Here is a 16684-nt window from a genome sequence, read left to right as displayed (position 1 = left end):
CACGGGTAACGGCCGCCTGATCAAGATGGCGGCTCAGAAGCTTCCCGCCAGAGGAGCGCCCAAGAGTCAATGCAGGGACAGTGTCGTCTGGCAATCAATCCCGGGGTCTCCGCCTCTGTAAGTCGGGGCCACGAAAGCGGACCCCCTGCTCCAACCACGTACCCCCGCTGAACCTCCAAAACTATGTCTCAGCCACCGGCGAGGGGCCAGCGCAGGGCAGACTGTCAGCCCGCCAGGCGAAATAGGCCTCTGGTTCCGCTCACTCGCCGGACCGGGGTCCACAGAGCAGGGACAGTTCCTCCGGCTCGTAGCTGCTTCACGCCACGGGCACCACCTCAGGGTGTTGAGATGCTCGCAGGTGCGATGGGGACGCCCCACTCCATCAGTGGGCGCAAGTAGCCGCCTTGGCACCATCCAGTAATGGCCGCTCCCGGCCTCTCACAGCTCCGCCGATAGTCCGAGGTACATCCTCCATGTGGCCGGTTGTCCACCGAGTTCCCCGGGGCAGTTGCAACAGAGCGCCCAATATCGCCTCAGTGCCTCGATGGTGCGCCGCAGCACTGGCATGCGATAAGGAGGGTAGGAGCGACCCGCTGCCTCGCGATGCCACGCCCAGCCGGCGCCGGCGCCTCTGCACTCGCAGGTCGGCCTCTCCCTCACGCAAGACCGGTGCGTAGTAGGCCGGATGACGACCCTCCCGCAACGGCGCTCTCCGGTCTCCTGCTGCCTCGCCGGGGGCTCCGGACCTCTTCATTTGATGTCAGTGGTCTCTGCGGGTATCTCAGGGTCGATTGGCACCCCGTAGGCGATGCTATACAATGCTTAGCAGGTCGGGCGCCGGAGAGACTCGAAAACACGTCTTACTCCGACGCCATCTTGGCCACGCCCCCCATAATAATCGGTCCTTTTAATGCCTCATAGCCAACCTATCAGTTGGCTTGTGAAGTGTTGTTTGACTGTATATTGAACTTGGAGTTGTACGTCATGGCTGTGGTCAGAAAAGAGTTTTATTATCTGTAAATTCTCTGCGTGTGTGGACTCTGGCAGCACTGAACGCTCGTCCAGGTTCACTCACGTATACAAAGGCCTGCACCAAGCAGAGTCCCCTGAATAGTGGGGTCCTTGCACTGCAGGCGCCTAAACTGTGCTCTTGGAGTGGGTTTTCGGATTCTACCAGACTCCACACCTATTCCACCATTTAACTGCGTTGTAATCCGTAGGATCAGCCAGATTTGCCAAATCCTTTTGTTACATCTTGGCAGTTTAAGTCTGAAATGCCCGTAGTATCCAGAATGTGTGCTTCTCTTTTTTAAATTATAATAATTGTGAGAACGTCAGTACACCAGGATCACATAAGCAATGTTGTTGCTTATGCTGTACCATTGATTGTATAATTATACATCAATATGCACTTCTTACCGCATGATGGGAGGCGTATGTTTCATTACGTTTTGTTGTACAACCCTACACATATTCTTTCCATTAAATCGATTACATGAAAGTTCCTTCCAATGCTTTAAGCGATGATTCCTCTTAAGATGCTGTGTGCCCTTATTTCAGAGGTCACTTAGCGTATCAAGTTTGATATCATTTTGTTCATTTAAACACAGCCTGCAAGCACAGCTCAGTGATACTGGTGAAAGGCAGGCGACAAATAATTGGTCTTTCTAGTCAAGACATAGCATTTGGGTGATAAATGAGCCAATGTCGGTAGCAGGTAATGTACACCAGGTAGCAAAAGCACTGTGAGAACGGCGAACGCATGCTGCCTCGGCAGCTTTGAGCTTCAGAAATGTACGAAAATGTTGACGATGAAGCACATTTCACCAGGACAGTATTCTAACTTGTACTGAGGCCTGTGCCCTATATTGTACTGTACCTTACAGAAATGTTAATAAAAATAATTAAGAAAAGAAAGGTGATACCATGAAAGATATTGCATTTACCCTTTCAATGTGAGCGGGGTCTATATTTCCCTAAACAGGTTGACTAGGTTAAATACGTTTCTTTCCTAACTAAGCACATTCTAGTTGTAATCGGAACTCCCTAAAAAGATCGTGCACAATTGAAACCCAGCTTCCTATGTTTTGTTTCTTAAACATGTCTTTGTAAAACGTTATTCAGAGGGCATGGGAGAGTGATGGGTATGAGATGACTACCGTTCTGGCTGTTAAACAACCATTGCAGTAACCAGTAACCATGAACGCGTGAAAGCTCATTCTTGGTCGTTGTTGTCAATTACCCCACCCCACCCCCACCCTTCCTATTTCCCTTACTCTTCCTTCACTCTTCTCCTCTCTTAAGGTGTGTTGTAAACCTCACAGAATATTGGAAGCTTTCATGCACTTATTTTTGCATGTGATTTAAAAAAAAAAAAAGAAAAATGTTAATTCAGCTTAGCTACAACCATAGGTGTGATCTTCGGAGTCTTTTGCTTCCGGCATTGGCTTACAGTATGCAAATACATTTTCTTCTAAATTAGTTAATACTATATTGTCTGTACTTTTTATTTTTAGACCCCTCCAGAGAGCCTCGTTCGATGTGCCAGTCTTCTAACTGGAGTGCTTGGGTACTTTTGTTATGCCGGTATATTATCTGAAGAAGATGCCTGTAAAGCGGAGCTCTTCGTTAAGGCAAAGGTATAGTTGTACTGTTGACTTGGTTTCCTTTCATGTAGGTTTACGTTTTTTTAATGTTGAATTTTTTTATGTGTTTTTATTTTTGCCCAAATAAAATCTTATTAAGGTGTTCAAATGTTATGACAATAGATTATTTTAGTCGTGAAATGCATTTAACACAAAATATACATTTCAAGCTCTGGCTATTCTGACTAACTTAAACTATGGTTTGTGTTTGGGTACAGATATTGGATTTGGTGTCCGATTTAGGAAATGTAATGTTTACGTTTTATTTTCTTACCACATTTGCTAATAGTTCTATTGCCATCTCCTGCTTCTGTGTCAAGGTTGATCAGGCTTGCCACACCTGCTCACTAGAAGAGACAAACTGTGTAGGGTGACAAGGAAGCTGCAGAACACATTTTCCATATCAAAGGGGAAACCACAAAGGGTGGGAAACGCAGCACAGTGCAAGGCAGCTGAAAGATGGTGGCTTGTACCCATAAACTGCACAGTGTGTTGCACTCGCGCAACTTCAGGGAAGACTTTTGTGGGTGATCAAACTACCTAAGAAGTCCTTCTCCGCTGGCTACTTTTTTGGGAACAGTTTTTAATAATACAGACATAGTAAATACATTTGGATGCACGAATTGCTTGAGAAATGCATGGAATTGGAAAGTCAAAAAGACAGTGAAACTGGGCACCGGTAGTACAGATAAAGGTTACAACTGGTTTGGTCATCATAGGGCCGTATTCAATTTTAAACACGTCTACATGGTAAGTGAGGGCGAAAAATGGGGAAACATCTCTCGTTCCCCAAGCCCCGCCGTACTGGATTGTACCTCTACCCCCACCTCAAGTCTGTAATATTTAAACCAAGGGGTCCAGATCTTAATGAATTTTTGGGGGCGCCCTCTAGGTTTGTACGTCACCCTTTCTGTTACCATGTATAGATCCATGCTTGCCCTCCATTTGGTAAGTGTGAGAGGGTCCGGGGCTCCCCAATATCGAGCTATGTCCCTCTTGGGCAACACCAACCATAAGTTACATAAGAGTTTACTGCGGGGAAGTCTACTTTGGTGGGGATACCTAACACAATATATGTGGCCTTCAAGGAGAGCTGCGCTCCTTGAATTCCATTCAGTTCCCCTAGTATCTGGGACCAATAGGATTGTATATAGTGGCATTCCCAAAGTGTGTGAATGTATGTATGTTCCATGACTTACAACATAAGCAATTTGGTGTTTCTGCTCCACCTATGGTGTGTAGGCGTGCCCCGTCCAAATACACTCTCTGCAGAATCTTAAACTGTATTAGGAGCAACCGCTGTCTGATAGACACCTCTTTCGAGTGTGTCAGGGCTGCTTTCCAGTCAATATCTTCTAGCGGTCCGGTGATGCTTTCCCATTTGGTCCTAAGGGGTCCTACCTTATCTGGAATGTTATTATTGAAGGTTTTGTATGTCATAAAATGTTTTTACGGGGTATTTCTTCCTGCAATGGTCTGCCTTATAGGGATGCGAATTCAGGGATATCAGCAGTGTCTATCTTCTTCGCCCTCCATGCGTGTTTCAGCCAGAGATAGGTGTATCTTCGGGTGTCATTTTACTGGTATGTAGTTTGAAGTGTTGCAAAGGAGGTCAAGGTGTCTTTCTAAAACATCCCCCAGTTTAGAAATCCTGACCATGTCCAAGTGTCTGAAGCCCTGGAGTTTACCGATCTCTGGCAGTCTCAATCCCTCCTAGAGTGGAGTCTCTTGTCTCTTTTCATTTGTCTCTCCGCTCCTCTTCGGGCCTCTATCGTCCTCTGGGTGGCTAGAAGCAGCCAGTGGGTTCCCTTGCCCCCGTATAAGTAATGAAGGTGCGTGCAGTGTCGAAATTGGAACAATTCCAGGGCATAGGTGGGGTGGTGTCCTGCGATGTGCCCCATTCATTAATTACTACTAGGTGGGCAGCCCTTTAGTAGGATCTTTTGTCAGGTAGTGCGATTCCCAATTATACTGACTGTGCTAAAGTGGCTGTAACGCCACTCTCGGGTGGGTCCCATTCCACAAGACTGTACATTAGTTCGTTTTTTATTGTTGTGAAGATCGCCTCAGGTATCTTGCAATATGTATTTTGCAATTTGTAAGTTAATTTCGGGAGCATAATCATTTTGTACATGGCGCTCTGCCTGTTATTGTTAACAGGAGCTGCCTACATCGTCCCACATCATTGTGGAATTCTGTCAGAACCCGTCTAATGTTCTAGTTTAGGCTCACCATGTAATCGGTGAAGACATAAAGACCTAAGTAACAGAACCCTTCTTGGCCCATGTGAAAACACCTTGGGAGTTCTTGAGTGTCAAGGTTTCCCCCATCCAAATAGAGGCTGGATTTGTCCCAGTTCATGTTGTACCCGGCGTGTCGACCATATTCTTCAAATGTTTGTAGGATCACAGGAAGTGACTTATCAGGGTTAGTGACATACAAAAGGATGTCATTGGCGTAAAGCGAAATTCGCTTGTCACCAAGGACTTTTTTGTCATCCTTGAAGCTGCTAATTTCTGGGTGGGCCCCAATCACGCAAGCCAGTGGCTCAAATACCAAGCAAACAGTAAAGGCAACAGGGGGCAACCCTGTTAGGTACCCTTGCGTACTAGAAAGTCCACCAAGATTGTCCCATTGACTCAAACTCTGGCCCTAGAATTAGTGTATAATAACTCTACCAAGGCTATAAAAACTGGACCGAATTCGAACCTTAACATACTTTATCGCATAAAAGGCCAGTGCACTGCGTTGAATGCCTTCTCTGTGACAAGGGAGAGAAATGCAACCAGTTAGAGAGGCAGCGGAGGTTGAGAAGCGTGGTTCGTTTTGGCATAAAGCCAGACCGGTCGCAGTGAATGAGAGATGTGATCACCGACAGAAGGCTCTAGTTTGAGTAGAGATATAGGGAGATAGGACCCACAATCAGTCGGGGGATTCCCTGGTTTATGAATCATTACCACTGTAGCATTACGAAGATCTAGTGGGAGTGTCCTCTCTTTCTTTGCTGCTAGGTACATATTCAAGAGATGTGGGCCATGAAAGCTAGCATTACTCTTAAAGAATTCTGCGGGCAGTCTGTTCGGACCCGGGTTTTCCCAGCTTTTTGCCTACCAACAGAAGTACTACAACAGGCTAACATTTCCCGCCACATGTATGCAGACGACCCTCAGCTGCACATGAAGATTAGATCATTGGAAGACATCATCACATGAAACAAGCACTTCAGAAGACTGTTCAATAGCTTTGGGGCAATCAATTTAGCTTAACCCACAGAAAACTGAATTCCTTCTGATCTCCCCTCCCAAAGTGACACCAGGATTAAGGAATGAACCAAGATGATTGCTTGACTCAAAGGACTTGAAAACGTCAGTCCAGGTGTTGGTCATTTCTAGAATTGAGTATGGTTGCTCAGCTTTATCTGGTCTCCGTAAGATTCCAACTGCTCCCCTTAAAGCTTGTCTCAATGCGGCAGCAAGACTTATATCTGGAAATTTGACCAGTTCACTCATCACCTGAAAGCTCTCAATTAGTTACCGTTCGAGGCGAGAATACAGCTAAAGATTGCATGTATAACAGACAAGGCTATTCACCACTCAACTCCTCTTTACCTTGCCCTGAAAATTACATTGTCTGGCGATAGTAGATCCTCTAGGGGGTGGGAGATTTTTCACTGAAACCAGCTTTCTTCCGGAAGAAGAGATCATGTTTAGAGCGTTCACGGGAGTTGCACCTAGGATTTGGAACTTGCTACCGCCGAATATCAGAAGGATTACCCACGCTACTCGGTTCAAGAAGGAGACTATGTCCTTTCTGATGAATATATTCCTCCCATAACAATGGAGTGTTATAAGGTCAATTCATTGGACTTACGTTGTGTTCCTTGACCAATCCATTGTTGTTCTGGTCTTCTACTGTACTTGTTATACAATGCATCACCATTGTGTATTCCTAGTAACGCTCCGTATTGGTTTTGGTTTGTAAATAAGGGTTACACGATTTGTATTACGGTTGTCTTTTACTATCTATTGTGTTTTTTGTAACTTTTAGAACATGCAACAGGGTTAAGTCTCATATTCCTGGTAGTAGATGTAAAAAAAGAAAAATGGATTTTATCTGAAAATGTAGTACGATCTAACGGTAATGAGCTCTGACACTCATTTCTTTGGGTCATGATCGTGCTATAAAAAACACTGAATAAATAAAAAAAATAACAATAGCGTCCATCACTTCCTCCACGGTCAGCTCCTTCTCAAGCATTGCTTGGTTATCTTGGGAGAGAGTGAGGGTGACTATTGCTCACAAGTAACTATCAATTTTGGTACTGTCCTCTAGAGGCCAGGCTCTGTAGAGTTCTGTATAGTAACGGGAAAAGGCGACCGCTATATTTCGGGCTGTAATGTGGGTCTCGTCTTTTTCGCGTATAGATGCCACCCACCTAGTCTTTCTCACTTTCCTACCCAATCAGGCCAACAGCTTTCCTGCTCTATCACCCATTTCTCATAGGTGGTGTTGTGTGGCCCAGAGCTGGAGCTTCACTTACTGATTCACCAATGTCCTACATTTCCTGCATATTACTGCGACTTGACTGAGAGTATGTTGGTCAACACTTGGGTCTACGTGTATTTCCAGCTCTAGGAGCCTGTGTTCCAAAGTCTCAATCTCGCAGGTCTCCACTCTCTTTTTGTGGGCTATTATGTTTTGTGCCCTATCTTGTATCACAGTCTTGTAATCCTCCCATAAGGTAACCGACGAGGACACTGAGCCCTCATTTTCGCAGAAATATAGCTTTGAGTTAGTTTGAATCTTTCTGGCGGTTGCCCTGTCTTTTAGGATCCAGGCGCCTCCATTCCTTTTGGTTCCTGCATGTTCCCCCTCCCACTGTCAGCCATAGAGGGTAGTGGTCGGATATACCTCTTGCCAAGTACTCCACCTTTTCCACTGTCTCCACCTCTCCTGCCAGGGCGAAGAGTTAGTCTAGTCTAGAAAAGACCTTATGATCTCCTGGTTACTTTTTAACAGAATTTGAAAACTTAAAATGGATTTGATCTGTTTCACTGGTGTTTCTTGCCCCTGTCAGGAGAGGTAGCTGAGAAAGGCACACCACTTAAGAAAGTACCACTCTTCTCCCTGAATTAGCACGACACCCGAGAAAACTCTATGCATCCTTCATGGGCTTCTCTGAACAGTCACATATACAACTCCTTTAAAGCCTTGCTGATCCAATTAGTTACTCAGGAGAAAGGTTGGTGTTGTCAATTATTTAAACAGCCACCAACCAGTGTTCTTTGTTCCACAGCAATGCCTCCATATTAGCGGAACGTTTAGTATGCTACCTTGCACATTGAACACAAAAATGTGAATGAATGAATGAATGAAAGGAATCTTCTATCGCGCAACTTAGCCCAAGGGCATCAAGGCGCCTAAGCAGGTCAAGTAATATGTAGTCACCGATGAAGTACTTTACAGATACACTTCAGAGAAAAGCCAGGTTTTCAGTGCTTTGCGGAACAGAGCAATCGAAGGTTGCCCTAGGAGTTCGGGGGGAAGAGAGTTCCATAACCTGGGTACAACCGAGGAAAATGCTCTGCCTCCCCATTTGGCTCTTACAAACCTGGGAACCTTAAGGAGATTTTTGTTGGAGGAACGAAGGGGACGACTAGGAGAGTAGAGGTGAATATGTGACATGAGACCCTCAACACCCATACTGTGGAGGGCCCCATGGGCAAGGCAAAGAATCTTAAAGGAAATCCCGGACTGAATGGGAAGCCAATGCAGACTTTTTCGGGCTGCCGAGGCCGAGGCAAGTCTAGGGAGGTTTAAAACCATCTTTGCCGCCACGTTCTGGACTATCTTGAGACAATGGATAAGGCTCTTGTGTATGCAAACATAAAGGGCATTACAGTAGTCCAGTCTTGAGGAGACTAGTGCCACAGTGGCCAGTTTCCGGGCGTCAGGAGAAAGATAGTGGGCAATCTTTCTGAGGACCCTGATGATGCCACAGCAGGTGGAAACAGTCCTACTGACCTGGCGGTCAAAGGAGAGTGCAGTGTGCATTAGAACCCCTAGGTTCTTGGCAAACTGGGGGGGGGGGGAAGAGGGCAGTCCCCGAGAGAGGCAGGCCACCAGAATAGATGGGGACAGGGTGTCCAAAGCCGCCGTCTGGTCTAGCAGGACCAGGAGAGTGGTATCGCCCTTATCGACCTGGCAGCGGATGTTATTGACAACTGCCGTAAGGGCGGTCTCAGTGCTATGAGATCTCCTAAAGCCATGCTGGGAGATATCCAGGAGGGCAGAGTACCCAAGGAAGGAACTAAGGTGCAGATTGACATGAGATTCCATCATCTTTGCAGGGGCAGGAAGAAGTGAAATGGGGCAGAAGTTTTTCAAACCCCCTGGGTCTAATGTGGACTTCTTAAGAAGGGGTTTAACAGCCGCCATCTTCCATGAAGAGGGGAACACCCCCTCCGAGATCGCACGATTCATGACATTCATGAGGGGGGGATAACCACATCCCGACAGGCCTTAAGGACTTTAAGCGGGCAAGGGTCTAAGGGGGAGCCCGATTTGGTGTTATCCAGGAGCTGAGTCATCAGCTCAGGAGTAAGAACGGGGAAGGACAGGAAACTCGGTGGGTGTCCACCAGACAAGCTACAATCTCTAGAGGGAACAAAATTAATAGGAGAGGCCGTACCAAGATTCAGGGATTCAAGAGAGCTATAGATATCCACGATCTTTGAGTAGAAAAAGACCAAGATATTGTCGCACAACTCCTGAGATTCCACTATCTGGGCAGCAACCTGGGGAGAGGATAGGGAGTCTATGATTTTAAAAAGATCTCTGGGGAGTTAAGGGAAGCAGTAATCTTGGAAAAATAGGCCCTCTTTCCTCCATAATGGCTAGTTTGTAATCCTTTAAACGGAGTTCATGTTGTTCCCTCTCCGAGGGATCCAACTGAGCCCTCCAGAGCCTCTCCTGTTTGCGACACCCTTGTCTCAGCAGCCTAAGTCTGTCCGAGAACCAGGGGGCAGACGGACTCTTTCTCGCAGAGTAGTGCAGTTTAAAGGGGGCCACAATATCCAAAGCCCCTGAAATAATGCTTGCGAGTTCAAGAGCAGAAGAGTTGGCATCCTGCAATTCAGCCGGTGTCAATTCATTCAAATAAGGAGAGAGAACCACGTTATTAATAGCTTTAAGGTTCCTTCTAAGTTCCCACTTCTTGGCATCCGGAAGAGAAGGGGGTACATCCTGAAATGACAGCTCTAGCGGGTCGGCCGAATGGTCGGACCAAGCTAAGGGGACCGGAGGGCCCACCTTCAACATGGGGTCATTGGGAAAGACTCCGTTGAGTATATGTCCAGCCAGATGAGTGGAACCTACCACCAACTGGGTCAAACCACAGGAGTCCACGGTATCCAAGAGGATCGGGGTATCTCTAGATCTCATATTTTCCAAATGGAAATTAAAATCTCCAAGGAGATTAATATTGGGCCTCTCAATAAATAGCTCTAGCAGCTTGATCAGACCCTGGCTAAAAGAAGATCTAGGGCCCTGCTGTCTGTAAAACAGGAGGCCAGAGAAAGTGACAGAGGGGGTGGAGTTGATGGAAAAGTACAAAGCCTGAAAAGGGTCAGAGGGAGTGGAAAGAAACTCAGTACGGCATATAAGGGAATCCTTGTATAGAATACCTATTCCTCCTCCTCGACGACCAATTCTGCGCATCCTGGCCAGGGCATACCCAGTGGGAATAGCATCTATCAAATCAGGTCCCGAGGCATCGGAAGCCCAGGTCTCTGTGATAAATACCCACGTAGGTTTCCTGTCTGAAACAAAGTCCCTGAAAGCGATGTTGTTTTTTATTAAGGACCTGGCATTGATAAGAAACCCCCTTTCAGTCGTTATGTTGGGGGCGGACTTAGAGGCGCCAATGCACGGCTGAGTCTTCCGGGGATTTGTGTTTCCGGAACCACTGCTCAAGCATCCACAACCCATCCTAACTGAGAAAGCCTCAGGGGCAGTGGTATGATAGCAGGGCTTAACTAAAGGCTTCAGCGCAAGCAAGAACTGTCTAGAATAGCAGAAACATACTTGCAAACCAGCGGTGGCCAGGCCAGCCTCCCAGGCCCCAGGCGCGATCTCAGCCGGACGGGCGCAGACGGGCTGGACTTAGGCCGACTTCGCCGTGCGTCCGCTGAGCGCGGAAGAAGTCATGAGGACTAAATAGGGCGGCGCCTGGAGGAGAGGCTAGCGCGAGACCCTGGGTCTCCAATCAGCGCGAGACCAACAATCTATGCCGAGTGCAGCGAGCCTTGTTACAAAGTAAGTGCAAAGTACAAGTAATTTTAAAAATTGGTCAGATAAAACAATCAAGTGAAAAAGAACGGAGTAAAGTGCAAAGTAAGGTGCCCTCAGCAGTACATTACAGCATCATAGACCGCTAAGCACAGGGCAGGTCATGAGGACTAAATAGTGGGATTTTTCTAAAGAATATCTTGGTGCTGCATAATTGAATAATTATCAGAACTCTTATATTTAGGTCCTATGTAATGCCAGCTTCTTAAAGATCATTGAAGGCCACAAATTTGCCTGAAACCCTGTGTACAATTAAACCTTAAATCATTTCACACTTGCTGCATTCCTATTTATATTTTGCTGTATTTATATCAGCACAGCCAGGTGTAACAACATCAGGGGGCTAGGAGGTTTGGGGAGGGGGGTCAGGCGTACATCTGAGCATATAGTGATAGTTCAAAAAGTACACCTGGAATGGCAGATGTGAATGGGAGGACTGTGTGCAGGAGAGCTAATTGTTAATTGACCTTAATATGATGTGTCATCAAGCCTGATGGGATAGACAATCATCTCGGTCATCTGTGGCTGGTATACATCAAAAGTAACCAGCAAGGTATCTTAGGGCCATCTATGGTTTAGATAGAAGGTTTAGATTAATCCCCATCTCTCATCAAATTCGTTAATGACATGTATGGCTATTCCATTTCTCTCAATCATTCTTGCTTTAGCTCTATTGAGTACAGACTTTATACCACAACCATTTTGTTTGTTCTGTAACACGAACAGTGCTGACCACCAGATAATATCCTCTATGTGCTTATGTTCTAAGTAACGTTGGACTAGTGGGGCTATACTTCTTATTCTGGATCTGTGTTGTTGATTTTGGACTGTACATCTTATTCTGGATCTGTGTTGTTAAACTCTTGATTTAATTGGTTGGGTAGTCTGACCAATGTAGAACCTTTCGCACAGTCAATGCACACAATAAATTAAATTTTTGGTGTTACAATTGGAGAACTTGATATGTAGGTGTATTTTGCCTCTAATTTCAATGTGCTTAGTGTCTTTCGGGGATTGACATGCTACACAGTTGTTACGCTTATAATGTCCTGTGACCGCCGGGAGCCTCAACATTCCTCTCGGGTCCTTTCTTGTTTCGGATGGGCGTGCTGCTTTCACTAGGTGTTTTAGAAGATTGTTTGCTCTTCGGAGTGAGAACATAGGTTTAGAAATATTTAAATGGTCTAGAATTCTCCAATTACTTTGTATTCTATTTTTTACTTTATGTGCTTTGGGGTTGTATGTCAGAACACACATAAGTGGATTAGTTTCAGAGTGTGTTTAGGGGGTAAGCAATGTTTCTCTGGGTGTGAACCACGCTCTTTTCAATGCTGCTTTCACCAGTTTTTTAGGGTAACCTCTATTAGCTCCAAATAACGTAGCCACCATGCTGGTGCTCTCCAACAGTAGATAAACCATGCATGACAGTAAGATATCCTCTGTGATTGCCCCAAAGAACACATCAGATTCAAGAACACTACTTATATTGGGACAAAGCAGTTAAAACTAAACCAATTAAATCCTACCCTTCTTGCTCAACTTTAATCATAGGTAATCCAGATTTATAGCCAGGCATGACCAAAAGAGGGTTCACACAATAGCCAAGGGGGATCATACCTCCAACTAAGTGACCTATATGAAGGATGTGCTGCAAAAAATGGAGAACAGTGCACCAATTACTTTTTAGGTTGAAAAGTCATTTTTAGAATGACAGAACCTCTACACTGGGCATTCCATCTACAAGTCAAAGAGGGGGAGACTGAAAGCACTGGATCCCCCTACACTGCCAAGGTGGTGGACTAAAATCTGGAACTTATATTAGATGGAAAAATAATGGAGATTAAATGCCACGAGTCTACAGTGGAACTGATCCCTCCACCAAATTTGTTTCATGAAGCAGGTATAGTTCTGTAGTAGGGGATCTCTGTGTATAGTCATACTCTAGTGAATATTCCCGCCCATGTGCGCGGACACCGGAGCAATCAAAAATAATCTCTTAAGCTGTCAAAACATGCAGACCTGCATAGACACTTAAGAGAGAATTTAAAGACAGATAATGCAGCCTATATCCACAGGCTACACTGTCCAATACATCAACTAGAAATTCCACCAAAAACCACAAACAGCACAGCCTGTCCAGGGTTTTCCACAGAGAAAACCTTGCCTTTAACAGCAAAACTCTCTGGAATGATAGAGAGGAAGGAGTGGACAGACAAGCCCCATAGGCTGCCATTATGTGGCTCAAAACAGGATACTGTGCCTTTAAGAGAACTTTCCAGAAGCCTCACAGTATCCCAGAATGCAGTGCAGGTCCCTTTCACCTTCAGTTCTTTTTTCCGGCTCCTGCTAGCAGGACCCTGGAGCATTAGCTCTTCTTTTTTGAGTTTTTTCTACCCTATTTTGTGATAATTTTGGTTTTTTGTAGCTTCACTCGACGTCTTTGGCCTTTATCTACATTCTGCTGTGTTTTTTTGGCAGAATTTCTGCAGTCTTCTTGTTTTTAGACTATTTCTAGTCTGACAAGTGCTTTATCTGCAGCTGAACTAAAGACCAAAGCTGAAGCTCACAGGTTTTGTACTCTGTGCTTGCCTGTGTCTTTTGACACCTGTCTTCTCTGTACCTTCTTTTCTAGGAGGCTTCGGCTCCCAGGTTTCAAGCAGAGGAGTTTGAAGGCATCTTCAGCCTCTGGGTAAGGAGAGGATAGGTCCTCCACCGAGTCCCATGCTGTGATCTCTGGGGTTCTCCCCAGTAAGGGCACGTTTAAGCTATGACGCGGTTCCGGTCTGCGTCGGGCCGTCATGGAGGGCCTCGACGTCATGGGGTGCCTCGACGTCATGGGGTGCCTCGACGTCATGGGGTGCCTCGACGTCATGGGGTGCCTCGACGTCATGGGGTGCCTCGACGTCATGGAGCAGTGATGCTCGACGTCATGGAGTGCCTCGACGTCATGGAGTGCCTCGACGTCATGGAGCAGCGATGCTCGACGTCATGGAGCAGCGATGCTCGACGTCATGGAGCAGCGATGCTCGACGTCAGGGAGCAGCGATGCTCGACGTCGGGGAGCAGCGATGCTCGACGTCAGGGAGCAGCGATGCTCGACGTCATGGAGCAGGGATGCTCGACGTCATGGAGCAGGGATGCTCGACGTCATGGAGCAGGGATCGGCGTCTCTGTGTTTGACGCCGTAGTGACATTTTGACGTCAGAGTGTTGGTTGTCGTAGAGACAGTCACTGTCTTAGTGATGGTGCCGTCGTAGTGAGGTCGACGTCATGGGTTACAGCCGCAGAATTCTGCCGGCGCTTGACGCATGGGTCTTGTTCCAGGCCTCGCTCCGTGGTGTGCCTCTCTTTCTAGGAGGGGACCTTGTGTTCCCGGCACCGTCCACTCACGACGGAGAGCAGTTGATCAGCGTCGAGGAACCCTTCTGATGGAAGTTTGTGGCTACTCACCACGTGTAAACGAGGGACGTTGGTCCTTTTGCTTAGTTTTGAGTTCTTGCATACCTACTCATCGGCTAGGTCGCCTCCTGCTCAACCACCACTGGTGAGACCACCGGGGTTGTTTCGGAATTCTCTCGGTTCCCTCTCCCGCCCACCATCCCAGGGGCCTTTGGCCCCTCAGTCTGCAACGCCCGTGCCTTGAGGCCAGGGATGCGTCTTCCATGAGTACGGGGAGTCTCTCTCCGACTCTTAACTGGTTGGCGGGACTTAACTTTCGTCCACTACCACCTGACAGGAGGTTCTGGCTCCGACCGTGCTCCTGACTTGGTCGCAGGGGTGGCGGCATGTAGACATCATGCTGTGGCCCGCTGTTGCTGGACCATTGTGGTCAGATCCCTCTGTGGGGGTGTTTTCTTCACCGATTTGTGGTTCCCCTGCCGAGAGACAGGAGGAAAGCCTTACAATAGCTGTCTAATGGGCCTGATAGTTTCGGATCTAAGCATCGGTGTCGGAGCGGAGTTTTCTCTCCTGCCGACCCCCAGGTATTGTGGGTTTGTCCTACGTTGCCATACTTTTATTCGTATGACGTCTCTGCAGCCTGCGGCTCAGCAGTGTGCTTCTGCTCTCCCGTTCTTTGGGCAACCCTTGGGCTGCCATGAGAGTAGTGAGTGGCTCGCATGAAGTCTGAATCGGAGACTTTTGGACGGCTGTAGGTTTGGGGCGTGGAGAACGGCTTGATGCCTTCTGCCCTTTCTGTCGGTGTTTTTCCTCCAGGATTTGCCTGTGGTCCCGGGCCGCCATTTATTGCTTTGCAAGTATATTGTGCGCATACGCGGGAGAGCTTGTTGCTCCTCTGCGAACAAAGGCGAACAAAGGCCGGCCGGGTCTAAGTCAGTCTTCGGTTCATCGGCCCTCCTCCAGCAATTCCTCCGGTCAGCTCGCGGTTTCAGCTGCCCGAGCTCCAAGCAGAGGCCAATATCCTGTTAAGGAAAGGGGCGATAGAGGACGTACCTCTGTCTCAAAGGAGAAGAGGTCTGTACTCCCGGTTCGTTCTGGTTCGCAAGAAGGACAAGAACGAGTTCAGGCCCATTCTGGATTTGCGACAAGCAAACAAGTGGATTCGCAGAGTGGAATTTCGCATGCTGTTGTTGCATCAGGTTTATACTCAGCTGCAACAGGGAGAGTGGCTCTGTGCCATAGATCTACAGGATGTGTACTTCCATGTGCTCATTGCACACAAACACAGGAAGTGCCTGCGATTCCAAGTCGGCGCCCATCATTATCAGTACACAGTACTGCCGTTGGTCTGAAGTCTGCGCCCAGAACATTCTTGAAGTGCATGGCAGTGGTAGCTGCACGCCTGAGGAAAAACTAGGTGTTTTCTCTACCCGTACCTGGACGATTGGTTGATCAAGGCCTCCTCCTTCTCGGAAGCTCAGGCACGCTTCCAGAGGACGTGCGTTCGCTTGAACAAGCTGGGGTTGCACATCAACATGTCCAAGTCTGTCCCGATTCCGGTCCAGTGCATGCAGTACTTGGGAGCCTCCACCGATACGCTGTCAGCAAGCGTGTCTCCTTCGGAGGAGAGATGATTATCTCTCCTTAGGAAGGCTCAGGCTCTTGTGACCGCTCCATCTACAACAGTGAGGACGGTGTCTTCTCTACTGGGGTCGATGGCCTCTTGTATCTTCCTCACGCCACACGCACGGCTGCTCATGAGACCTTTGCAGGAGTGCGTGGAGGATCAGTGGGATTAGAGGAAAGGATCTTGGGGCGACAAGATACGACTGTCTCTGCGTGCTCTTCAGTCTCTGAAGCAGACTCTTAAGAACCAACCTAACCCCTCTTATTGTCACTGGTGTGGCTAAATTCCTTGGATGGGTGTGGGTGATTAGAACTAGGTATTTAAAAAACAGCCAGTGCTAGGCTGGCCTTTGAACATTTAAATGTGATTTTTAACTGTAGATCTAGGTCTTCCAGGTTTTTACATTGTATTACTAATTATTGTTATGTACCCATTATAAGAATGTCTGTCATCACTGATTTAATACTTTTTTAACGCCACAATGAATCAATGTTTTGTACCCATTATAAGAATGTCGGTTACAACTGATTTTATATGAACTTGTTATTTTATCATGTATATTTTGTATGTACGTCTTTTAAGATGAAATAATCGAATAAAGACTTATTAAAATGGTGAAAAATGGTGGCTAGTGTTCAGCGGATAATCTTCTCAGAGGGGTTCC

The 16684-nt window shown here is 47.0% G+C and overlaps 1 protein-coding gene across 1 annotated transcript in view; it reads left to right on the top strand.

Annotated features, from left to right (window-relative positions):
* Positions 1-16684, top strand: part of ATM (ATM serine/threonine kinase) — a 1399724-nt gene that overhangs the window by 343359 nt on the left and 1039681 nt on the right. The window contains exon 14 of the mRNA XM_086935231.1: positions 2517-2639. Coding sequence (XP_086791357.1) covers positions 2517-2639 — 123 coding nt within the window. The remainder of the gene's footprint in view (positions 1-2516; positions 2640-16684) is intronic.

The sequence above is a fragment of the Lissotriton vulgaris genome, chromosome 8 (genome assembly GCF_964263255.1).
Source record: "Lissotriton vulgaris chromosome 8, aLisVul1.2, whole genome shotgun sequence".
NCBI lineage: Eukaryota > Metazoa > Chordata > Amphibia > Caudata > Salamandridae > Lissotriton > Lissotriton vulgaris.
Note: the sequence above shows the minus strand (reverse complement) of the source record. Positions and strands in the feature narration are given on the sequence as shown.